General features: G+C 47.5%; 7 protein-coding genes across 7 annotated transcripts; 4 read left to right on the forward strand and 3 right to left on the reverse strand.

Moving 5' to 3' along the window:
* Positions 1–697: 697 nt before the first annotated feature.
* M431DRAFT_485018 (hypothetical protein) lies at positions 698–1704 on the forward strand (the record flags this gene model as incomplete). The annotated part of the gene is made up of 2 exons (XM_024916243.1): positions 698–865; positions 1006–1704. The coding sequence occupies 2 exons, from the start codon at positions 698–700 to the stop codon at positions 1702–1704; spliced, it is 867 nt and encodes a 288-aa protein (XP_024770817.1).
* A 366-nt stretch (positions 1705–2070) lies between these two features.
* M431DRAFT_93330 (hypothetical protein) lies at positions 2071–4112 on the reverse strand (the record flags this gene model as incomplete). The annotated part of the gene is made up of 6 exons (XM_024924466.1): positions 2071–2205; positions 2262–2483; positions 2543–2660; positions 2729–3326; positions 3422–3706; positions 3854–4112. The coding sequence occupies 6 exons, from the start codon at positions 4110–4112 to the stop codon at positions 2071–2073; spliced, it is 1617 nt and encodes a 538-aa protein (XP_024770818.1).
* A 2166-nt stretch (positions 4113–6278) lies between these two features.
* On the forward strand, positions 6279–8194 carry M431DRAFT_523060 (hypothetical protein; the record flags this gene model as incomplete). Its single annotated transcript, XM_024920524.1, has 6 exons — positions 6279–6469; positions 6617–7213; positions 7475–7600; positions 7745–7820; positions 7860–7969; positions 8024–8194. The coding sequence occupies exons 1-6, from the start codon at positions 6344–6346 to the stop codon at positions 8192–8194; spliced, it is 1206 nt and encodes a 401-aa protein (XP_024770819.1). The 5' UTR covers positions 6279–6343.
* On the forward strand, positions 8195–9682 carry M431DRAFT_93934 (hypothetical protein; the record flags this gene model as incomplete). Its single annotated transcript, XM_024924532.1, has 1 exon — positions 8195–9682. One exon carries the CDS (start codon positions 8195–8197, stop codon positions 9680–9682), a length of 1488 nt encoding a protein of 495 aa, XP_024770820.1.
* Positions 9683–10394: 712 nt separating this feature from the next.
* On the reverse strand, positions 10395–12600 carry M431DRAFT_122603 (hypothetical protein). Its single transcript, XM_024912162.1, has 2 exons — positions 10978–12600; positions 10395–10903 (listed from the first exon to the last, which is right to left on the reverse strand). The coding sequence occupies exons 1-2, from the start codon at positions 12403–12405 to the stop codon at positions 10568–10570; spliced, it is 1764 nt and encodes a 587-aa protein (XP_024770821.1). The 5' UTR covers positions 12406–12600; the 3' UTR covers positions 10395–10567.
* A 437-nt stretch (positions 12601–13037) lies between these two features.
* On the forward strand, positions 13038–15134 carry M431DRAFT_19239 (hypothetical protein). Its single transcript, XM_024913215.1, has 2 exons — positions 13038–13646; positions 13716–15134. Exons 1-2 carry the CDS (start codon positions 13083–13085, stop codon positions 15003–15005), a joined length of 1854 nt encoding a protein of 617 aa, XP_024770822.1. The 5' UTR covers positions 13038–13082; the 3' UTR covers positions 15006–15134.
* A 26-nt stretch (positions 15135–15160) lies between these two features.
* M431DRAFT_235724 (hypothetical protein) lies at positions 15161–19284 on the reverse strand. The gene is made up of 4 exons (XM_024913676.1): positions 18276–19284; positions 17833–18218; positions 16242–17779; positions 15161–16118 (listed from the first exon to the last, which is right to left on the reverse strand). The coding sequence occupies exons 1-4, from the start codon at positions 19192–19194 to the stop codon at positions 15317–15319; spliced, it is 3645 nt and encodes a 1214-aa protein (XP_024770823.1). The 5' UTR covers positions 19195–19284; the 3' UTR covers positions 15161–15316.
* Between the last annotated feature and the right edge of the window lie 1763 nt (positions 19285–21047).

Consider the following 21047-nt stretch of genomic DNA (forward strand, 5'->3'; position numbering starts at 1 on the left):
GGGATGCAGCAAGTTTTCGTGGGGCGCCGGATCGGTACTCAGATGTGTGCTCCGCTTAAGTGCCGTGACAGCTTATTTTTTCTTATCTTTTGATCTACTTAATGAGTCTCGGAACTGTGATGCCGGGATTGTTGGGTATTAATACACTAAGTTATGGTGTTGGTGACGCGTTGTGGCTTCTCATTGTCTTGTTTTTTGTTATCGACGTTGAAGCTAGGTTGTGCTAGATGCATCATGAAACTAACATAGTGCACTACTATTTATTATGTTTGCAGGGTTACGGAGCTTGCATAACGCTGATCTTGTCTTGCGGTTGGGAAACTGAAACTTTGCCAATGTCCAGTTCTTTGTAGCCAATAGCCGAGGCCCGGCGGAACGGCAGTCGGATCGGCGAGTGGGTATTTTTTGGGGAGGCAATTGGAACCTCCATTTTACTCCGGCGAAACTATGTCATGTTTCCTTTGATCGGGGAGGAAATTGAAAGGCGATTTCCGGGATTTCCTTGTTTTTTATAATTGGGAGGGTTTATATAAGAAACAAGACGGGACGTTGAGTGATGAAGGGAGAGGCTAAGCTGCCGTTGCACCAAGAGCAGCAGAAACCAGACGCGGCGAAAACCTCAGCATCATCACCATCACCAGCAACCACATCGTCGACTTTGACTGCGGCGGGCGACAAGAGGCGCAGGAGACGCAACATGTCGAAGCTGTCGCCGGGATTGAAAGCGTTGATCAACGCGCCGTTTGCGAGGCCCGGGCCCTGCAAGGTCGTCAAGGGAGCGGCGGTTGTCGGGGAGCTATTTCGCGGCATTGCGAAGGAGGCGAGGGGGAGGGGGGTTGGGAACAGGGCATGGTTGGCGATATCTGTGAGTTTTCTCATCTTTTTATCATGTTTATTGGTGGATTTATTTGGATGCGTGTGTTGGGGGTTTGGGTTGGGAGGGCGTTTGACCTTTAGTATAATCTTCACATGAATGAGTGAATGAGTGGCTCATGACCGAAATAGGCCGCTGCAACATTCACCCTCAACTCGCCTGATGCGCTCTCCATCCTCCACAGCATTGCCGCAGCTGAGAGAGGAGGCTCACAGACAGCCCAAGTGCGCACCGCCGAGTTCATCCGCGAAGTTGGGCTCAAATGCATCTCCTTCAACGGCATCCCTCGCACCATCAACTGCCTCAACGCCTTCCACGCGTCGCTGCCTCGCGACATAACCTCCAAGCTAACCACAGAGCCCTCGAGGACGCTGAAAGCCGACAATGTCGAGGCCGTCAAAGCCAGAGGCAGAGGCCTGTGGGACTCGATCTACGCGCCGTTTGAAGATAAACTGGTCGATAAGTTGGGGACGTCGCATCCGGATCTGCCTGTGGTGATTCTAAACTGCCATTATGGACCGCTATTGAGTGATCCTGATGGGAGGAGAGGCGTGGGGAGGGTTATGACGAGCCTTGTGGCGGTGGCGAGCTTGAGGGCGCAGACGGGGGTTGGGCTGCAGGTGCTTTCGCATGTGTTTGGGTTGAGGAAGGCAATTGATGATGGCTCGTTTAGGGATGATTTAGTGGTGGAGGAGGGGGGAGAGGAGGAGAGGGAGAGTGAGGAGGGTGTGAGGTGGTTGGCTGGGGATGAGGGAGGGGAATGGATGTTGAAGACGGTGGATAGAATCGTGGAGGGATTGGGAGGAAGCAACTTTGCGGCAAAGCTGTGATTGTGAGGATTAGAGTACATGATTGTAATTGTTATGATGAGTATATACATATATGCATAGACGGGCAAATGGAATCTGGATGCCATCATATAAAAGCAGGCCAGGTGCGGGTTTTCTAATACCTTCTAGCATATATAAATTGCTTTGTCTTTTTATATACATGTACGTTGATGCTTTATGTCTAAAGAACATCTATACGTCTCTCTTCCTCTTGTACTTTACATCGCCCACGCCGAAATACTATAATCCCAACCATGTGCCCTATATCCTCAGGACGGTCAAACACCGATTCATCCAAAATAAAAACTCCATGCTTGTGCTGGCGGGTATATCCTCCCCCCTACAATTATTTCCCATTTTCACAGCTTATTCCATAGTCACAATCTCATCCGCAACTGCAAAAGTCGCGTCCGTCTTGCTCTTCACCTCGTCGACGGTGACACCTGGTGCCAGCTCGGTGAGCGTCAAGGTGCCCTTTTCGCGGTCTACCTGGAAGACACACTATCACGCAGAATATTAGCATTTTATACGTCTCTCATCATTTGAGGATAACATACCAAGTCTGTAATGATGGTGCTCACGCATCGCGCGCCAGTCAGTGGCAAGCTGCACTGCTGTACAATCTTGGACGATCCGTCCTTGCAGAGATGCTCCGTTGCGACAATGACCTTTGTGGCTTCGGGGTTGGCGACGAGGTCCATTGCGCCGCCCATGCCCTTGAAGAGCTTGCCTGGGATCATGAAGTTGGCGAGGTCGCCGGCAGCACTGACTTGGAGGGCCTGTGGAGAGTTGTTAGTTTTTGTGGTTGTCGTTAGAAATGGATTGTATGTGTACTTACGCCGAGGATGGAAACATCGACGTGGCCGCCGCGGATCATGCCAAAGGACTCGGAAGAGTCAAAGGTTGAGGCGCCGGGGACAAAGGTAACGGTCTGCTTGCCGGCATTGACAAGATCGCTAAAGAATAAGCCATTAGCAACTGATACTCTTCATCTTATTACCAAGTAAAGAAAAGGTAAACTTACGGATCAACTTCCTCCAGCGTAGGATGAGGGCCCATACCCAGCAGTCCATTCTCGCTCTGCAGCCACACCGTTCTCTCCTTGGGGATAAAGTTGGCCGACATGGTAGGAATGCCAACTCCCAAATTGACATAGTATCCCTCCTTGAGCTCCTTGGACGCTCTCTTAGCAATGCGTCTCTTACGCTCCAGCTTGCCATTCCCGGTGGCCTCTGCCTCGCCCTCGGGTTCCCTCAGCTTAAGCGTCTCAACCTGCTTCTCAACCGTCGCCTTGACGACTCTGTCCACGAAGATTCCGGGCAGATGCACGTCGTCAGGATCGATTTCACCAACAGGGACGATGTTCTCGGCTTCGACGATGGTGAGTTTGGCTGCCTTGGCCATGAGGGGCCCGAATGCGCGGGTCGTGCGGCGGAAGACGCAGTTGCCGGCCGTGTCGGCCTTCCAGGCGCGGATGATGGCGACGTCGCCGGGCAGGGCGGTTTCCATCAGGTAGAGCTTGCCGTTGAAGTCGCGGGTTTCTCGTCGGTGGCCCTTCTCGAGGGGAGCGCCGCCGTTGGGGTTGTTGCGGACGGGGATCTCGCCATCTTGAAGGAGGGTGTCTGTGTGGTCATGGGTTAGTTTTAAGAGCTCAATTATACAGCGTAATTTGCGTATTAAATGCAAATGGGATAGAATCTCGAAGGGACAAGCTTACGAGCTCCTGTGGGGGTGTAAAACGCGGGAATGCCTGCTCCAGCCGCTCTCAAGCGCTCCGCGAGCGTTCCTTGAGGACAAAGCTCGACGGCTAGCTGGCCATCAATGTATCCCTTCTCGAGCACCTTGTTGCCTCCCGTATACGACAGAATAAGGTTGCTGATCTGCCCAGACTCCGTTAGGCTGGAGAGTCCACCACGTCCTTCGAGACCGGCATTGTTGGAGACGGCTGTAAGGGAATGCAGCGATTCGCGGCCTCGTCGATGCAGCGCTTGAATGAGGGTTTCTAATTGCGAAAAAGGCAGATTGTTAGTCCATCATACCCATATCACGTTATTTTAATCAATTTGTCTCGCCATAGAGTGGGCACGTGGAATCACGAGATCATCTCAATGGATGGACTTGTACAAATTGAAGTCACACAACCACATACCTGCAATACCACACAAGCCGAATCCAGAGCTGAGAACCGTCGATCCACTTTTCACATCCGCCACAGCGACATCGGCGTTCTCGTACACCTTTGACTTTGGTCGGACTTGCGTCTGAGCCTGAGACAGGCGGATCGAAGTCGTCGAAAGAAGTCGCCTTGTCGAGGGGCCAGTTCTTGAGGCTTGGAAGAGCTGCGCAGAGACGGGCTTGATGAAGGATCGTCTCGTTGAGGCTCTGGGGAGGAAGAGTTTCGGATGCATTGGCCGAATTAGCGTCGCCATTGTGCAGGGAGCTAAAATTAAGCAGGACAGTGAAAAAAATAAAACTCCGGTTACTGTGAGAGGAGCAAGAGAGAGTTATGAGCTCCTGATGTTTCGACTAATAGATGATAAAAGAGACAATGAAAATGGAAAGAATGTGATTTAATTACTAGCTAAGAAACAATCTCATCGATCCAACAACCAACGACAAAGCTTTGTGGCCGGCATTTCTTTATATCTTGTTCGGTTCGGCAATGTCAATGTTCCAAAAACGGAAATCATTCGGATTTTGCCCCATGTCGGCCGGCCAGCCGGAAGCTACCGTGGTGGACCGAGCGAGTTGCCGGAGCTTATGACGTACCTAAGCAAAAAAAGGAGGCGAATTAAAATTTGGAATGTGCGAGAAAATGGAAACGCTATCGGAGTCTACTTTTGGGATTCTAGAAAAAATAATAATTGTGTGAAATCATGGGTTGAAGTGGCGTAGAAGTTGTATGTCACTGGTATTGTGCAGTCGCTGCTGGTTTTGTTGGTTTGTTGTTGGTCGTCGACTGTTGGTTAAGAGAGACTCAATACTATTTTGACGGTCTTAACGGTAGCAAACATCCATCTTCACGTTTCATGTTGGACAGCCATACTTTTTCTATTTACTTTCATACCTAGGCGAACTCCTCCTTAACCCTAAGTACATAATTAGGGTACCTGACCCTTTCGCCGCAAAACATCGCCACCCCATGCCGCCCCATATCTCCACATTCGTCTTGAAGAAACACTTGCATTAACACGGGGACCCCGTGTTTTCGCTTTGTACAGCTGTGTGGCTTTGTATCCCATAATAACATGACATGCGTATGTAAGCATTCTTATCTGCTCGCCAGTCCAATCTCCACGGATGTCCTGCACAGCTCCACCTCTTGAATGCGTGCATGGGATGGAATATCCGCGGAAGATGGCGGTGTTTAACCTACCTACCAGCTAGTGGTTACTAGTCCTCGTCTCAGCTTTGTGGTAATTGGACTGCACAACGCTCACGAGCTGCGCCCTGTTGGTTGTGAGTCTCCTTGAAGGCTAAAGAGCGCACAGATGCTATGGCGTCAGTCGGTCGCTTGTAGATCATAAAGGCAAACTACATTAGCTAAAACAGTCCGGCGCATACTTGAATACAATCAGGAGGCCTCTTTAAGTACAATTGAAACCGAGATAAGTACAGTAGCAATCGAATCGAGTGTCCATGTTTGTCAATGTGAGATTTATCACTGCATGGACCGTGTCTCTGGTGTACTATGGCTGATACCGTGCGCAGCTTTTAATCCCGTCGTACTCCGTACCCTCAGGATAAATGCCATCCGAATCAAGAGCCGGAATTTGATCTTTACTTGTGACGTTAGGTATTGATAATTGATACCTTGTCATCAATATGTCATCATTTAAGCCTCAATCAATTGGCCAGTTCATGCCACAAAGAAGCGCAAGAACAGGCTCTTTTTTAATCACCAGCAGGTATAATGACTCTATAACCTGCGGCGTTGCAGCAAAACTCATTAATAGCCCGTGTAATTCGATAAAAACTGCCCGCCGAAATAGTCTAAGCAGGTGTTATGCAGCTGCAGTGACCGCACGATACTCGGGGGAAAGTACCTAACTGGGGAACATAGGTATGTCAACATAGCACTGTCCCGTGCCAACGGGGAGCTGGTCTCTCACTCGGCCGAAGCAATATCATTATATGATGATTGCACGTGGAGCTGGTTAAGCAAGCTACTATTATCGACACGGGATATTCAAGTACTTTGAAATAAGTTTGGCAAACAGGCGCCACTCTCAGTGACTATATCAACGTGCAAAACTCAGTTCATAATACCGGAGTAATGAATTATTCCTGAAACAGAGAAACGGGCCACGATACACGCTAGCACAGCCAAATAAAACAAGTGTCATCAGCTTATTTTATCCTCAGTAATTATATTCATATTATTCTGTTATTATCGTGCAATTGTGTCTTGCTTCTAGTATAATTGATCAAACACAAAATCGGATTACCTGCTTAATTCAAGTATCTCTTTATGAGGAAACAGTATCGAGGCAGTCACATGACCATAAGGTATCTTTATAAGATGAGGGGTTAAGCTCGCTGCTGTCGTTATATATTTCTCAAGTCTGCACTCAATGCCTCGTCCCTACTAAAGCCACAAACGACTTGACATTATAGCTTTCGGAATCTTCCAACTATAATGAATTCAACAACGCCACATTCCTACGATATCACGAACAATACTTTTGGCAATAATGTTAGAATCCATCAAGGCGATATCCACAATCACGACAGCTACGCGCCTAGTCAGGCGGACCCTTGCCTAGTAGATTTACGAACCACCGATCCCCGCGATGACAAAACGCGTATTGAGGAAACCAAAGGCAATCTGCTTAAGGACTCATACTGCTGGATATTAGAACATACCGACTTTCAGACGTAGCTGAATAATCCACAGTATCGGCTACTCTAGATTAAAGGAGACCCTGGCAAAGGAAAGACTATGCTTTTATGTAGTATTATCAACGAACTAGAGAAGTTAAATACATATCGCCTATCATACTTCTTTTGCCAGGCAACTGAAACAGGACTGCGAAGTGCGACGGCTGTGCTGCGGGGCCTTATCTACAGCCTTGTTATTCAACAACCCTCTCTCTTATCTCACGTACAAGAGAAGTACGATCGCGCAGGCAAACAGCTGTTCAAAGATAGGAATACCTGGACAGCTCTATCCAAGATATTAAAGTCAATACTTAATGATCCTAGTCTTAAAGATGTAGTCTTGCTTATCGACGCTCTCGATGAGTGCACAGAGGGACTTCTAAGCCTTCTTCACCTTATCAGGGAGATTTCCTCGACTTCTTACGCTAAGTGGATTATGTCAAGTCGCAATTGGCCCAGCATCGAGGTTGAACTTCAAAATTTTAAGCAGAGTATTAGACTTTGCCTTGAGTTAAATGAACATTCCATCTCTGCCGCTGTTCAAAATTATATCCATTACAAGGTAGATCTTTTGGCGCAAAAGCACGGATATAAGGATATCATACGGGAAACTATCGAAAAAACATTAGTTTCTTAAGCCGATAATACATTTCTTTAGGTTGCCTTGGTGTGCTAGAGTCTTAATAATTACAGAAGCAGGAGGGTACTCAAGGAGCTTAAGTCTTATCCACAAGGTCTTGATTCTCTTTATAAGAGGATGCTAGACGAGATACCTAAATCGTTAGACGATAAAGATGTGTCTCTTTGCAAGTAATTTCTCACTATAGTATCGACTGTTTACCGGCCAGTTACCTTACATAAACTTCATTCTCTTATTTAATGGCCTAAGGAGTATACAGAAGACATCTCGTCATTTACAGAATTAATACGTCTCTGCGGTTCATTTTTTACTATCTGTAACAATATAATCTATTTCGTACATCAATCAGCAAAAGAATACTTAACTACAGACAAGGTCTAGTCTACTATCTCCGCTTTTAGCCAGAGCAATATTCATTATATTATTTTCTCTTAATCGCTCCAACCTATACATAACACATTACAACGTAATATATACTGCTTAGGCACTCCTGGATATTACGTCAACCAAATCCAACAGTATAATCCAGATCCACTAATCGCGGTACAGCACTCATGCGTCTACTGGATTAACTACCTCTGTGACGGCAATATTGGTCATAATATAAAAGATGCTCTTTAAGTAGGAGGCTTAGTTGATATGTTCCTGCGCCGTCATTTTCTACACTGGCTAGAGGCGTTAAGTCTTCTACACTGTATGTTAGAAGGTGTTTCTGCAATAGCAAGGCTTACAGACCTCCTTCAGGTTAGTTTACACCTAATTTAATGAACTATATACGTATACTAACTAGAGCAGGAGCAAACGCCCCGAAGCCGAGTTTCAAGTTTGGTACAAGATGCCAGACGATTTATATTTCGGCATAAACGGGGGATTGAATCTACGCCCCTCCAAGTATACGTATCTGCTCTTATCTTTAGCCCTCTCCAGAGTGAAATACGAAACATATTCAAGGATAAAGAGCCGCCATAGATGCAATTAAAGCCAGCTGTTGAAGCAGTCTGGGATGCCTGTCTACAGACCCTTGAGGATCATAGCAACTCGGTTCAGTCAATTATCTTCTCACCTGATGGCCAACGGCTTGCTTCAGGTTCATCCGATGGGACAATTAAAATTTGGGATGTAAACTCAGGTTCTTGTCAGACCCTTGAGTGCTATAACTCAGTATTATCAATTGTCTTCTCGCCTGATGGCCAGCAACTTGCCTCAGGTTTATCAGATGGTGTTATTAAAGTCTGGGATGTAAAGGAAAGCTCTTTTTATTTACAGACCTCTAAAAGCTTTGATTACGAGGTATATTCAGTCATTTTCTCAATGAATGGTCAACGACTTGCTTTTGGTTTATTCGATGGTATAGTCAAAGTTTGGGATATGAAGTCTACCTATCTGCAGACTTTTCAAGGCCATACGAAACCAGTATTATCAGTTGTCTTCTCACCTAATAACCAACTGCTTGCTTCAGGCTCATCTGATGAAACAATCAAGATCTGGGATATAAATTCAGGCGCCTGTCTGCATACTCTTGAGGGCCATGATAACTCAATCAATTCAGTTATCTTCTACCCTAATGGCCATCGACTTATCTCAGGTTCATCTGACAGTACAATTAGGGTCTGGGATATAGATTCAGGTGTCTGTTTGCAGACCATTGAAGATTATGAAAACCCGGTAAACTCAGTTGTCTTTTTACCTGATGGTCAAGTCGCCTCCGGCTCAGATGATGGTATAGTCAGAGTCTGGGATATAGCGTCAAGCCACTGTCTGCGGAAATTTAAGGGCCATAATCTCTCGATAAACTCAGTTGTTTTCTCACTTAATGGCCAGCAGCTCGCCTCAGGTTCAGACGATAATACAGTCAGAATTTGGGATGTAAAGTCAGAGGACCATCTGCAAACTCAAGAAGGCCATGAGGATGACGTATCTTCAATTATCTTCTCGCCTAATGGCCAGCTGCTTGCCTCAGACTCATCTGATGATACAGTTAGGGTTTGGGATACAAAGTCAGGTGCCTGTCTGCGGATCCTTGAGATCTATAGTCGTTTACAGGAGGGCTTAACTGTCTTCTCACCCAGTAGTCAGCTGCTTGCCACAGTTTCATCCGATGGAACAATTGAAATCTGGGATGTAAGCTCAGGTATTTGTCTTCAGACTTTTCATGATACTTGGTCTCGTGGAGCCATAGCGTTCGACGCAACAGATGACTCGCATCTTATTACTGATTCTGGAGTCTTAAAAATTAGCGCATCTATTATAAAGACACCGCCTGAAGTATTATCAGCAGATATAGACTTTCATCACTATAGTATAAGCTCTGATGAAACATGGATCATGAAAGATAATAAGCCCCTGATTTGGTTGCCCCCCGAGTATCGACCAAATGTATCAGCTGTGTTTGGGACTACAGTTACCATTGGGTGTATATCAGGTCGAGTACTAGTAATGAGGTTTTCTATAGATTAGGACTAGTTAAAAATAAAACCGATTGTGTTTCTATATTGCGGCGACTCTACCAACTGGTGATCAGAAAAACGGGTGCTAAGGACTGCTCAGCATACAGACAGACACAGTACGCATATCTCTACTGCGCTACACTATGCTACACACCTCGCAAATACTCTTATGATCCATGTATACACTTATTCATTTTATGGTCCCCATTTTTGTGGTCCCCCTTCCTCGACATATAATCGGCAAGGAAGGTGGCACGTAATAACCGCTTCTATAATGCAGCTAATCAGATTGGTTGAGCGACCGCCACTCGACCAAGGACAAACTGGAATAAAGAATAACTGTTTCTAGGAACCGTAATACATACTAGTATGGTAAGAAAAAAATGTGTAGGCTTGAAAGGCTAAAAATATACAGGCATGTCAAGGGTAAAAACCTCAGGAGACACTTATCCAAAAACTCACAATCAGGACTGTACTGAAACAGCAGAAGAGCATCGCACTGTACTAGCCACAGTTCCACAACGTTTGTGCGTGAGGAGAGAAGCTTTACAATGGAAAAGGGGGGCACTCATTTTGAACCCAACTGTATCCGAGTTTATTCTCCTGAAGTCTATTCAGCACAGACTCCGTGGTCTTTACATTGGTCGGTCTCTGGTGTTGCGTTTGGTATAAGTCGGGCTACTTCAAAGATGCGTTCCTCAAGTATCAAGAAATGACTTGTTCCAGTTTCAGTTCCGGTTCATTAGTAACACCAATCATTTAAGTATTTTGCTAACTATTTTACTCTCATAGCAGGACTTGCTCCTTTCCAGAGCTACCCGCTGTACCAGCATATCGCCACCTGTTAGTCTTCCCTTACATGGGCGACTTACAGACGATAAACTCAGACACTTGGTCAAAACATCCCGTAATGCTTCAAAACCAACATCATACTAATGCCCGGCGCCATGTATTCCAACGTAAGCCCCAATCGACCCCATCGCATATTGATCCAGTCACTAAACTGTTCACCCCGGCTCTTCCTCGACAAATCATCTTGACTCATCCGCTGGACAGTCCTCATCGGGAAACCAAGCTCGGTTGACTCCGCATAAAACGTCGCCCAACGACCATGAGGCGGGATTTCCTCCAAAATCCACTCGTCGTAACGCCTTCGGACCTTGTCCAGCCACTTCGGATCTGCAGCAATACGGGATTCGCACTCCTTTAGACTGATGACTCCCAGGTACTCCTGTTTCAACGCCCGTTAGCCATTCACATTCGCACAGCTTGAGCTAATAAAGAAGAAAAGGAAAGGGAACTTACTTCTCCTTCTGATTGATCTCTCTTACTACCTGCCGCCATCTTGAACTGTCTCAAAAGTTTCGCAATTTCTTCGAGATCTTGGTCGTTAGCTTTCTCGAGTAGGTGCACTATTTTTCTATTATCTGCCCTTGTCAACGGGTGTTTGTGTTTTCCCTTCTTCTTTTTCACATCTGTCGGGCTCGACGCGCCACGCTCCGAGTCGGCCTCCTCCTCCTCCTCTGCAGCTTTCTTCTCAGCAGCCTCCTTCTCTGCCTTGATGCGACGGCCTTGTTCAAGTACAAGAACCGGCACATGATGATGCATCATGATGAAGGGGAAGACGTGATCGAGGTCGATGCCTTCTTTTTTCTCGTGCACCAATAGAATATTCCAGGCGACCTCGGCGTAATGCAGGAATTTATCTCGCTGGTTATGGTTGCGCTTAATCAGAAAGTCCCAAAGCTGATCCAGGTCAAGCCACTCATCTGGCATGTCGCGATTCTTGGTAATGTAGAACTGATGCATCCAACCTTGCAGTTCTTCGACATCCTCTGCAGCAGCAGACGACGAGGACGGCGGTGATCGGAAGCGGCGCAGGCCTACCTCGCTGGCAATGGCGAGGCCGTTGAGGATATCTAAAACAGCCTTTTCGTCCTGTGTCACCTCTCTTCCGTGGGTTTTGTAGGTGATGTCGTGCTCGACCTCGGCCCAGGCATGCATGATGACAGTGCCGACTTGGATTTCAACCACCTTCTTTTCCCAGATCTCTTTCTCTGTCTCTGTCAGATCTCGCGGCATTAATCGCTTGGGTATCTTGAGAGCCAGGTGTATAGCACCGTATCCAGAGAACTGCTTCTCTAAGCCGTCAGTGTCGAGATCGTCGTCTGGCTCCTTCTTTTTCGGAGCCGCGGGCGCGGGCGCGGACGCATCCAGCCATTTCGCGTGAAGCTTTCGCAGGATCCTCATATTTGCCGGACCTCCCATTTTCTTAGGATCCTTGCCGTTTTCATAGCCTGCATCCTTTAAAAGTTTGAGGACCCTCTTTGTGTCGCTAGGGAAATACAGCACGATCCGCGCGCCAAGCATGTCGTGGAAGCCAAGCTCGAGCTCATTCACAGTTTTGAAATAACCAATCTCCTCCTTGTCCATCTTGTATCTATCAAATTGAACCTCCCAGTTCTCCTTCTGCTCAATCATTTTGCCTTGAATCTCTTGGGCGGCTAGGCGATCTTTCTGTCGGCGCCGCGCAGTGCCATTGATGGAGTCCCAGCTCTTGACTCGAGCGGCTATTGGGAGATGCCGGATGTTGTCCTGAGCGAGGACGTGATTGAGGTCCTCTGCCACGGCGCTCAAGCATTGTCGGTAATGGCTAACTTCGCGATCGTAGACTCCGTTGAGTTCCTTGAGGAGCTCATCTAGTTTGTCCTCTTTGGACATGGCGGGGCCCATTTGTCACAGTACTTTGATGGGTGGAGGTTGTTTGGTCTGGATCTTGGACTGATGGTATTGGTGTATAGATACGGGATATGTACTGAGAGATAGAGTACCTTCTCAGATTTCAATTAAAATCTTCGAAGGTCACACTCTTAAATATGTTTCTGATTCGGTTGTTTTCCCACTTGTTGTGTAGTACGGATCTCTCGGCAGAACCATTGACTGGACATGATAAATTGAACACATCTTAGTGGTTAGATGTAGCACTTTTGGCTCGGTTATAATGAGGCTTGCCGTTGCCTCCTCATTGGGCTGATACACATGGCTGTTGACAAATGCCAGACGGGTCACAAGACAAAGAGACACGAGGAGAATGGCCTATGATAGAAAAGCTTCGGTGAAGTACATGAAATTTGACTTGTTGTCGCCGTCCTATTGGGCCAACATGCATGACAGCTGCGTCACGAATTGAATGCCGTTAGTGTTGATGATACAGACAAACCACAGGCACATGCGTGCATTAGTCTAACGGTTGGTGCCCGACCGGGCCGACAAACGCGGGAACCGAGATGTTATTAGATGGATCAATCAATACTTTAGGCACAAGTTAAAAGGACTTCTGCAACGCAATTTAAATCTTTATTCCCGGTTGGACTAGCATTGTCTCCCCCAGACTTTTTGATATCGGGAGGATGGGCGATCTAGTCTCTGAAGCCGGTCCACGTGCTTACAGCTACACTCCCTTGCCCGACAGGACGATTAGGGTATTGACGCTATTCGGTGGGAATCCCGAGGACCCGCTAAGGGGATCTCTCGAGTCTGTTGTCGTTGACGATGCCGGTGTCTATGAGCCTCTCTCGTACGTCTGGGGCGACGGGAATCTCACGCACGAGATATTTCTGCCCACTGCACGGCTCAGGCTTACAGCTAGTCTGTACAATGCCTTGAGACGACTCAGAAGGCGGACGGGATCACGACGCGTGTGGGCCGATCAGATTTGCATTGATCAGCTCAACAAGGAAGAGAGGTCGCAGCAGGTGCAGTTTATGAACCAAATTTACAGGAATGGAAGCCATGTGCAGGTTTGGCTTGGCCTTGATGAGCATAATCTGGCGAAAAAGGCCTTTGACTTTGTACGAAGGCTAGCCGAGCTGCTCGTCAACAACAGTGAACATGCCGCTCGTCATGTAGACAATTTGTCCGAACAAGCAGTCGATTACTGGATGCCTCTAAAACACATAACAGCTCTCCCGTGGGTAAGTCGTTTTAGCACGAGATTCTTTAATTCATGTTCGGGATATCGGCGCTGAGATTGCTATTGTTAGTTTCTACGCGGCTGGATTGTTCAAGAGATCGGTACCAGAGCTCCCGCAACCCTGCACTGGGGAGAAGCAGAAATGCAATGGAAAACACTGCATGAGGTGTGCGAGGAGCTTGCAGAATACCATCATATAAGGGTAAAGTTCAAGGTGGCGACGTCAACCATCAAATATCTCTATCGCCGCTTCATCGAACCCGAGGCCCCCAGTCGGCACGACAATCGGTTTAGCTTCATCTATGAACTCCATCGAGCAGGACACTTGCAGGTCACGGATCCTCGGGATCGGGTGTTTGCCATGCTGGGTCACTACTCTATTCGCAAGGGGAAGAACAGCAAATTGAAGGAGATGAAGGCGGACTACATGAAATCAGTCGAGGAAGTCTACATCGACGTTGCTGTGAGGGCCCTGACCGGAGATAATGAATCTCTTATTACTCTGGGGGCTGTCCAGCACATGAACCTCTTCTCCTCAACTGAAGCTTCACGGACGCAAGAGCGCAAACTGCCACTGCCATCCTGGACACCGGACTGGCGGGCTCGTCATGGACATATAATGTCTGAACCTACTAGCCAGCACCGCGCTTGCGGCTCAAAGAAGCCGGATCTTCACATCAGCACATCAATCCCAGAGGTACTCAGTATTCGTGGCATCAGGATCGACTCGATCCAGAACTGCTCTGCTCCACTAGAAAAGGGAGCGTTTCACGAGAGGAAAACTGACCAAGGAAACACTAGGCGGGTCGCAATCGAGTCTCTTTGGATGGACATCTGCGGCAACACAAACGGCTTCGGTCTCGACGATAAATACGTCGACAGCAAAGACAGCAGCTTCTTCGCCTACGTCCAGACACTGAGCAACGGCTGCATGGCAATTTACTGGCAAGATCACGCCGCCGAGAGCTACAGCGCCATCAGTCATGAAGAATGGCTTGGACATAGCGCCGCGTATCTCACCAGCGCGGTAGACAAGGCGATCATCTCCACCGAGCTGCATCGCCTGGCCGAGAAAGGAGATGCGCTGAAATGGAGCCGTGCAGCAACTGGCGCCTCGAGCAATCGAAGCTTTGCCCGAACGACCAGGGGATACTACGTGATGGGACCGCAACTCATGGAGGAGGGCGACATTATTTGCGTGCTCTTTGGTGGGAAGATGCCGTTTTGTCTGCGGCCCTGTCTGGACTCTCACCGTTATTTACTTGTTGGAGAGTGTTATATACATGGATTCATGAATGGGGAGGCGATAGAGATGCTTGACGAGGGCAGATTATACGATGAGATGTTTGAAGTTGTTTGATGGGACGTGACGTACCTAGTATGAGTCTTTTATCTCTGCGGTCATCAAGCCTGATATTCTGTACATTATATTCTTATTACATTTGTTGCCGACTCTAGCTAGATCTATGAAAGAAGCCAAGGATATCACAAACCAAGACGTCTTATCGACACAACAGTTATCCTACTAGGCGTGCCTCAGATGAGCTTTTTTGCTGACATCGGGCCAAGCCAGATTTCCCCCACTGCCAAAGCCACCCCTTTTATGTGTTGGTACTACAACATCGTAGCGGATCGCGAAATCATACATAAATCTCAGTCCCAAACGTCTTGCTAATATAGCTTTACTTCCCTTGCTTTCTTGGTGAGTGCCTCTTTGCCATGCCTTTCACCCTTTTCCTTTCGCGAAGTGGTCTTTCCAAGAGCAGTATCCTCATCGTCTGCTTCTTCGTAGCTTTCCAGAACCAATCCATCTTCTAGAGGAATTGGAGATTCAACCATACTTGAGGTGATCTCATGGCCGATTTTCCATGCTTTGGCGATCTCCTTGATGTTATGTTTCCCGACCAAGTCAGACTTGTCAGGGTGGTTGAAAAAGTACTGTGCAAGTTCAGAATAGAAGAGACCTTCGTGTTCTAGCTTAGGGCTGTCCATCTGACTCCATACCACACGAGCCCGGCTATACCTGGAGCAAGACTGACCCAAATGCTGTCGCATGATTTCGAATGCGCATATGACCCTTGCTTCGCCTTTGATCCTGGGATCAATGCCACTCTCAGCCGCAAGAGTTGTAGCGTACTTTTCAAGATTATGCGACTCGATATAGCAGTCGAAGGAGTCTCTGGAGTAGAGGATTTTCCAATGGACATCATGCTTTTGTCCGATACGCCAGAGTCGACCTTGAGCTTGGAGAAGGATTGCTTGGCTGATTGGTTGCTCCAGAATCAAGCCGCGATGACACGCCTTGTGGAGATTCACGCCGAAGGCTGAGAGTTGCAGCGATGTCACTAAGCAGCTGTAAGGTGTAGCTGGATCATTAAAAGCTTCAACGGCTTTGTCGCGCTCTGTTTGGGAGTTTCGGCTCATGTAGTGAAGGGTAGGGACACCTGCAGCCACGAGCAAAGCATTCACCATTCTATTTTTGCAAGTGTTAGTCAATCTGTCACTCAGTGGGAAAATGTGGGGGCAGGAGAGAAGGCCAACAACTGTTCAAAAAAACCTGGGATTAATCGATATAATAACGGGATGGATAACTTACTGGGATGTTAAAGGGTTGTTTGTGTATACCAACAAGCGCTCGCCTTTGGTTTGTGCATCCAGTGCCTCAAGAACCGTATATATATACTTGGGAGAGTCCCAAGCGACATATCTCACCTGATTGACTCGATCAGGCGGAAACCCAAGCTTTTGGCTCTCACGGGTGTTGTAGAAGTTCCACTGGAGACCACCTGTAGTATCAAAAAGGGCAACTTGATCAACTTCTTCGCGTCCTGCAGCAAGACTTGGTTTTGAACGTGCGTTCCGAGCTTTCTTCCGTCTCTGGTATTCTGGAAGGCCGGACTCATCGATTCCCAAAGTGTTAATCCTGGCTTCTAAGTCGTCAGCTAGATTTTGGGCAACACCAGCGGTATTGAATAGTGTGGTAGTCGACAACCTCTGGGGTACTTCGCCAACAGTGCCTTGCCGAAGATCAGATAGCCGCTGCAAGAGTCGTATTGAGGGAGTTGTGAGTTTGATGTTGTTGACGTCAGTAGAAGCTAATGACAAACGGCGATATACTGCACCGTTAAATATTATTCCAGCTCGTTCAAGGACATAACCTCCCGCAAGCACTTCAGAAGGACCCGCTTCTGTTGGAGTCATTAATTTGTCCGCCAAGATGTTGATATGTGCAGCGAGCTTAGCCTTGACCTCTGCCGAGTGCTCCAATTCCACAGTTTCTGTTTTGAATCCGGCGATGCCCTTGCCCATAAACGTTACGTCACCATTTGGTAGTGTCATCATTGTAAGCATACCTCGTCGGACTGAGAGGAGCTTAAGAATTGGGCCAACAGCTAATGTTGAGACGCATGTCCCATACTCCTTGTTCTTGGCGAACTCCATGAAGAGATTGGGGTTCAAAAGATACGCTGGACCATTCTGATCTTCCACAAACGACTTGCACTCCATGGTTCGACGGAGTTCTCTTGGCGATAGCTGGGATGTCGTTTTGACTCTGCCATGGAGAACACGATTCAGTGTCAGAGGCTCTCCAACTTCAAGTTTGATGGACTCGTCAAAGAGGCTGTCATATACTAAATCTCCAAAGAAAGCATTGGCATTCGTAGCGTCACCTTTCTGTTGGTAGCCAAACGGCCAAGCTGGGTCCCAAAGTACTCGCAAATAGCCGCTGATATCTCTTACGTGATTAGGCAACGGTGTGGCCGATACGAGAAGCAAAGCTTCTCGGTCAAGCTGGCGAACTAATTCATTGGCCCTGGTCCCAGGATTTTTGATTTGGTGGCATTCGTCGCAAACAACAACGTTCCACATGTCGTTGGTCAGGGTTTTCTCGCTTCTTCTGATGTATGCTACTGTCGATTTACCAATCCGTCGGGCTCCTTTCTCGCCATCATTGCACTCTGGTGGATCCTCGAAAATTGCTGTTATCTCCTTGTCTTGTCTGTCATAATCGATGGCGTCTCCCTGAGAAGATAGTAGATCCATTTGATCGCGTGTGAGGCCTTTGCCTGCGCGTCTTTTGAGAAGACGCCTGGTCGCAGTCGAGTATGCAGTGAGGAGGATGACTCGGCCAGTCTATGGCACAACGGGGTTAGAATCAAGAGTGAAGAAATGGTCTTTGCACTTACCTCTGGATCTTGATGCTGCTTGGCCCATCGATCGACATATTTTTGGAGGTCTTGGAGGGTATCAATGGTCTTAGTCTGTCGATCAGTATTTGCACAATTCGAGCGCGACTGGTAGAACGAGTAAATGTTAAAAATGCCTGCCCAGCAAGAATTGACTTCGGAAAAAAATAGGCTGAGAGTGGCGGAGGGCACGAAGATGATGTTCGGCTTGAATGCACGATCACCATCCAAGAGGTCGAGAGCGCCTTTTTTATGAGCCTGTATGCGTTCATCGAGTAGAAATTTCAGAGTCAAGAGGGTTACAAAGGTTTTTCCGGTGCCGCAGTCACTGAGTAGCATGGCAGAACGTAGCTTACCGGAGAGAAGTTCTGCAAGTCTATGGGCATCTGTAGAATGGTCATTAGCGTAAATAATACGACAGGAGGGAAGAGTGGAAAACGAACCTGGAATCTGCGGGGTTTTGGCAATGACACTTGGATTGTGAGGGTTTACCTGCAAGGTTGCAAGATCGATTCCTCGACTTTCACAAATCTGCTCCAAGTCCTGATTTTCAGGAATGTTTTCGCCCAGCAGCTCTCTCATAGCACGGAGTGAATCCAGTTGGCAGTCTAAATCTTTGTCGCTGCCCATAGTCTCGCTCTCATCGGCAAGACTAGTGATATCGCCAGCCGTGGTTATGATCTGTAGCTGATATTGGTCGCCTTGCGATAAGTTCGGATGAGGCGATATTGTCTTGTACTCACGTAATGTTTGTCGAAGCAGGTCGATGAGCGATTGGCGCTCCTTTTCAGTCATCTCCGCTCTCTGGTGTTCTTTTGGCAGAGTAGACATCAAAGTTCGGTGGAGATCGATACCCGGGGCGGTGGCATGCAGGGTATTGGCAACCTCATCAGAAATAATATCCTCAAGGATCCCGTCATCATCTTCAACAAGCGACTCTCGTGTGGATTGGGGTTTCTTTCCGATGCTGTCGATGGCATCTAAAGCGCGCGCAATTTGTTCATTCGAGGCACGCTGTTCTAGTTTCTGCATTGCTTCTTTGTTGTGTTCGGGGTCCAACAAGGCCATCTCTTTCGTAATCTCCACGGCAGCGCTGGAATAGTACCCTTCTTCCAAAGTCTGGGTTGATGAAACCACGTCGAGTGTAGCATAACCGTATATTTCCGATTTTTCAGCTATCCCGCGAACACCCACATAGCGCATTGGACCTTGCTCTGGGACTTCTGTTGTTTTGCTTCGACGACTCTTGGTGAAAAAAATGGCGACGTACGCGCGGAACCAATCTTCATGATGGAAGCCCCAAGTAAACTCGTCGCTGTTTCCTGATGACTTCTGACAGAATCTCTTGGGGTTTGCCGTCATGAGTTTATATGCCCCGCATAACAATGTCAAAATAGCGTCGATGTCCTTGAGCTGGACCTCTTTTGGATTGGTGATGAGCACCTTGGTTCCCTCAGGTCTTAGAATGATGCATCTTTTGGAGCCGTTGTTCAGCAGCGGCTTCAACCACGGGCCTTCCCTGTCAATGCCCTTGAATCTGCTCTAGAGACTCATCGCCATGGGGAATTTTGCGGTACTTTTCTCCTGATGTCGAGAATATATTTCAATCAAAGGGTGGATGGTTTGAGGTACTGTACTCGTGTTAATTGCAACCTAGAGCTGATGAAATGCTATCCAGAGATTTCCTGATGCAGAACTGCTTGAGGAGAAACACATACCTATGAAATCAGCAAAATGTAACAACTCTGGCAAGGTATCGAAGCCAAGATACCCCGCCATAAGTTTTTTGTTATTCTGCACATTCTCAAATTTTAACAAATGCGCATATCGAGGACGGTTTTTGTGCCCCTCCTGCCATTTCTTGACGGCGCTCGCAAGGTCCATTTTGCTCAAAGCCACCGTTTTCGGAGCATGAAAATCTTCATTAATCGTCATTCCTTCCGGAAGCTGTGTTTTCGGCACTGGGTATCCGGCTAACCACTGTTCCTTGGTAATCCTCCTTGAATTTTCATCATTGGACACCTTGGTCGACGCATCTGATGATTCCTTATCATCGGAACTAGCCTTGTGAACATCATTCTCCTCGATCTGAGCCTGGTATGGGCCTGGTTGCCCATGAGTAGCATGAGGTTCGTCTTGTCTCATTCGCTTCTGCTCGTTGTCGCCCCCTTGCGCGGAGGCTGGCCGTTTGTTGTCGGTCATGGCCCAAGGTTGCCTTGTCGATGGATAAATTGGTACTGGGGCTGCTGAATTTGTTAGTAGTCAGATCAAAAGCGGACTGTATAAACAACTGTTGGGTCGAAATGAAAGTCTACCAACAGTCGTGAGAATTTTCAATGGAATGGGTCGTGAATCTCGTCGACGTCTCTGAACAATTGAATCGAGACGAGACTGGTGTCTCAACTGCTTGATCAAATATATGATCAGCTGCTGGAAAGCGGGAAAAGCTCAGTCGCAAAGCCTTCAAAGAAGACAGCAGCCGCGATTAGGGGCAGAAGCGATGAAGAGAGAAGAGAGAAAGAGGAGGAAGGAAAAAGGGGGGGTTAGCTAGTCTTCGGGTCACCGCCCGGGTTTTTTTGCCGGGTGGTAAATTTCTGTGGGTCTGATGTGTCCGACACTAATGATCGGGACCCACCGCCCGGAGGTTGGACAGTGGAGAACCTGTGCAAACGGCCGTGTCCGAAGTCCCTACAAGCCTCTGTGCATTTTAAATTATACTAATACTAATTTATTAAATTTATTTTGTAAAGATATTGTTTATTTTAAATAATAGTACTCTTAATTATAAACAGGCCATCAACCCAATCAAGAACTCAACTCCGCTGTTAGTTTCTCTCCGAATATTCCCACTCACTGTAAGTGAAGTGACAGAAAGAGTGATTGCAAATTAACTAGCTCACAGAGAGCGGACATATAGGCAATCCATGGCCGGTTCACTTATGTGCGGTTGACTGCATACTTCACCGCCACTGCATGTTACCGCACAAGTGAATGAAGGTCGAAAGTTTCAGAGTCCATCTCCAACTACTGCCTCGCTACCCCCCCCCGCCTTCGAGCCGGCCTAGGCACAGCCAATTGAGCTGAACAAACTTGACCCAGATCTACATGAAATCCTCCCCATTCATACACACCGACAAGGTTCCCCAACAAACGGCACTCAAGACAAAAATCTCCCTTTTTCTAATCCTGTACGTGACTGACAGGGTTAATGCGGG

Source organism: Trichoderma harzianum, assembly GCF_003025095.1.
Source record: "Trichoderma harzianum CBS 226.95 unplaced genomic scaffold M431scaffold_12, whole genome shotgun sequence".
Taxonomy (NCBI): Eukaryota; Fungi; Ascomycota; class Sordariomycetes; order Hypocreales; family Hypocreaceae; genus Trichoderma; species Trichoderma harzianum.

Coding starts and splice junctions, on each gene's coding strand:
- M431DRAFT_122603 (XM_024912162.1), bottom strand. CDS start 12,405: ATGGGCCCCGCCATGTCCAAAGAGGACAAACTAGATGAGCTCCTCAAG. Junction 10,904..10,977: donor GAGATCAATCAGAAGGAGAA/GTAAGTTCCCTT, acceptor GCGTTGAAACAG/GAGTACCTGGGAGTCATCAG.
- M431DRAFT_19239 (XM_024913215.1), top strand. CDS start 13,083: ATGGGCGATCTAGTCTCTGAAGCCGGTCCACGTGCTTACAGCTACACT. Junction 13,647..13,715: donor ACATAACAGCTCTCCCGTGG/GTAAGTCGTTTT, acceptor TGCTATTGTTAG/TTTCTACGCGGCTGGATTGT.
- M431DRAFT_235724 (XM_024913676.1), bottom strand. CDS start 19,194: ATGACGGCAAACCCCAAGAGATTCTGTCAGAAGTCATCAGGAAACAGC. Junction 18,219..18,275: donor CAAAACCCCGCAGATTCCAG/GTTCGTTTTCCA, acceptor ACCATTCTACAG/ATGCCCATAGACTTGCAGAA. Junction 16,119..16,241: donor AACAACCCTTTAACATCCCA/GTAAGTTATCCA, acceptor TTGCAAAAATAG/AATGGTGAATGCTTTGCTCG.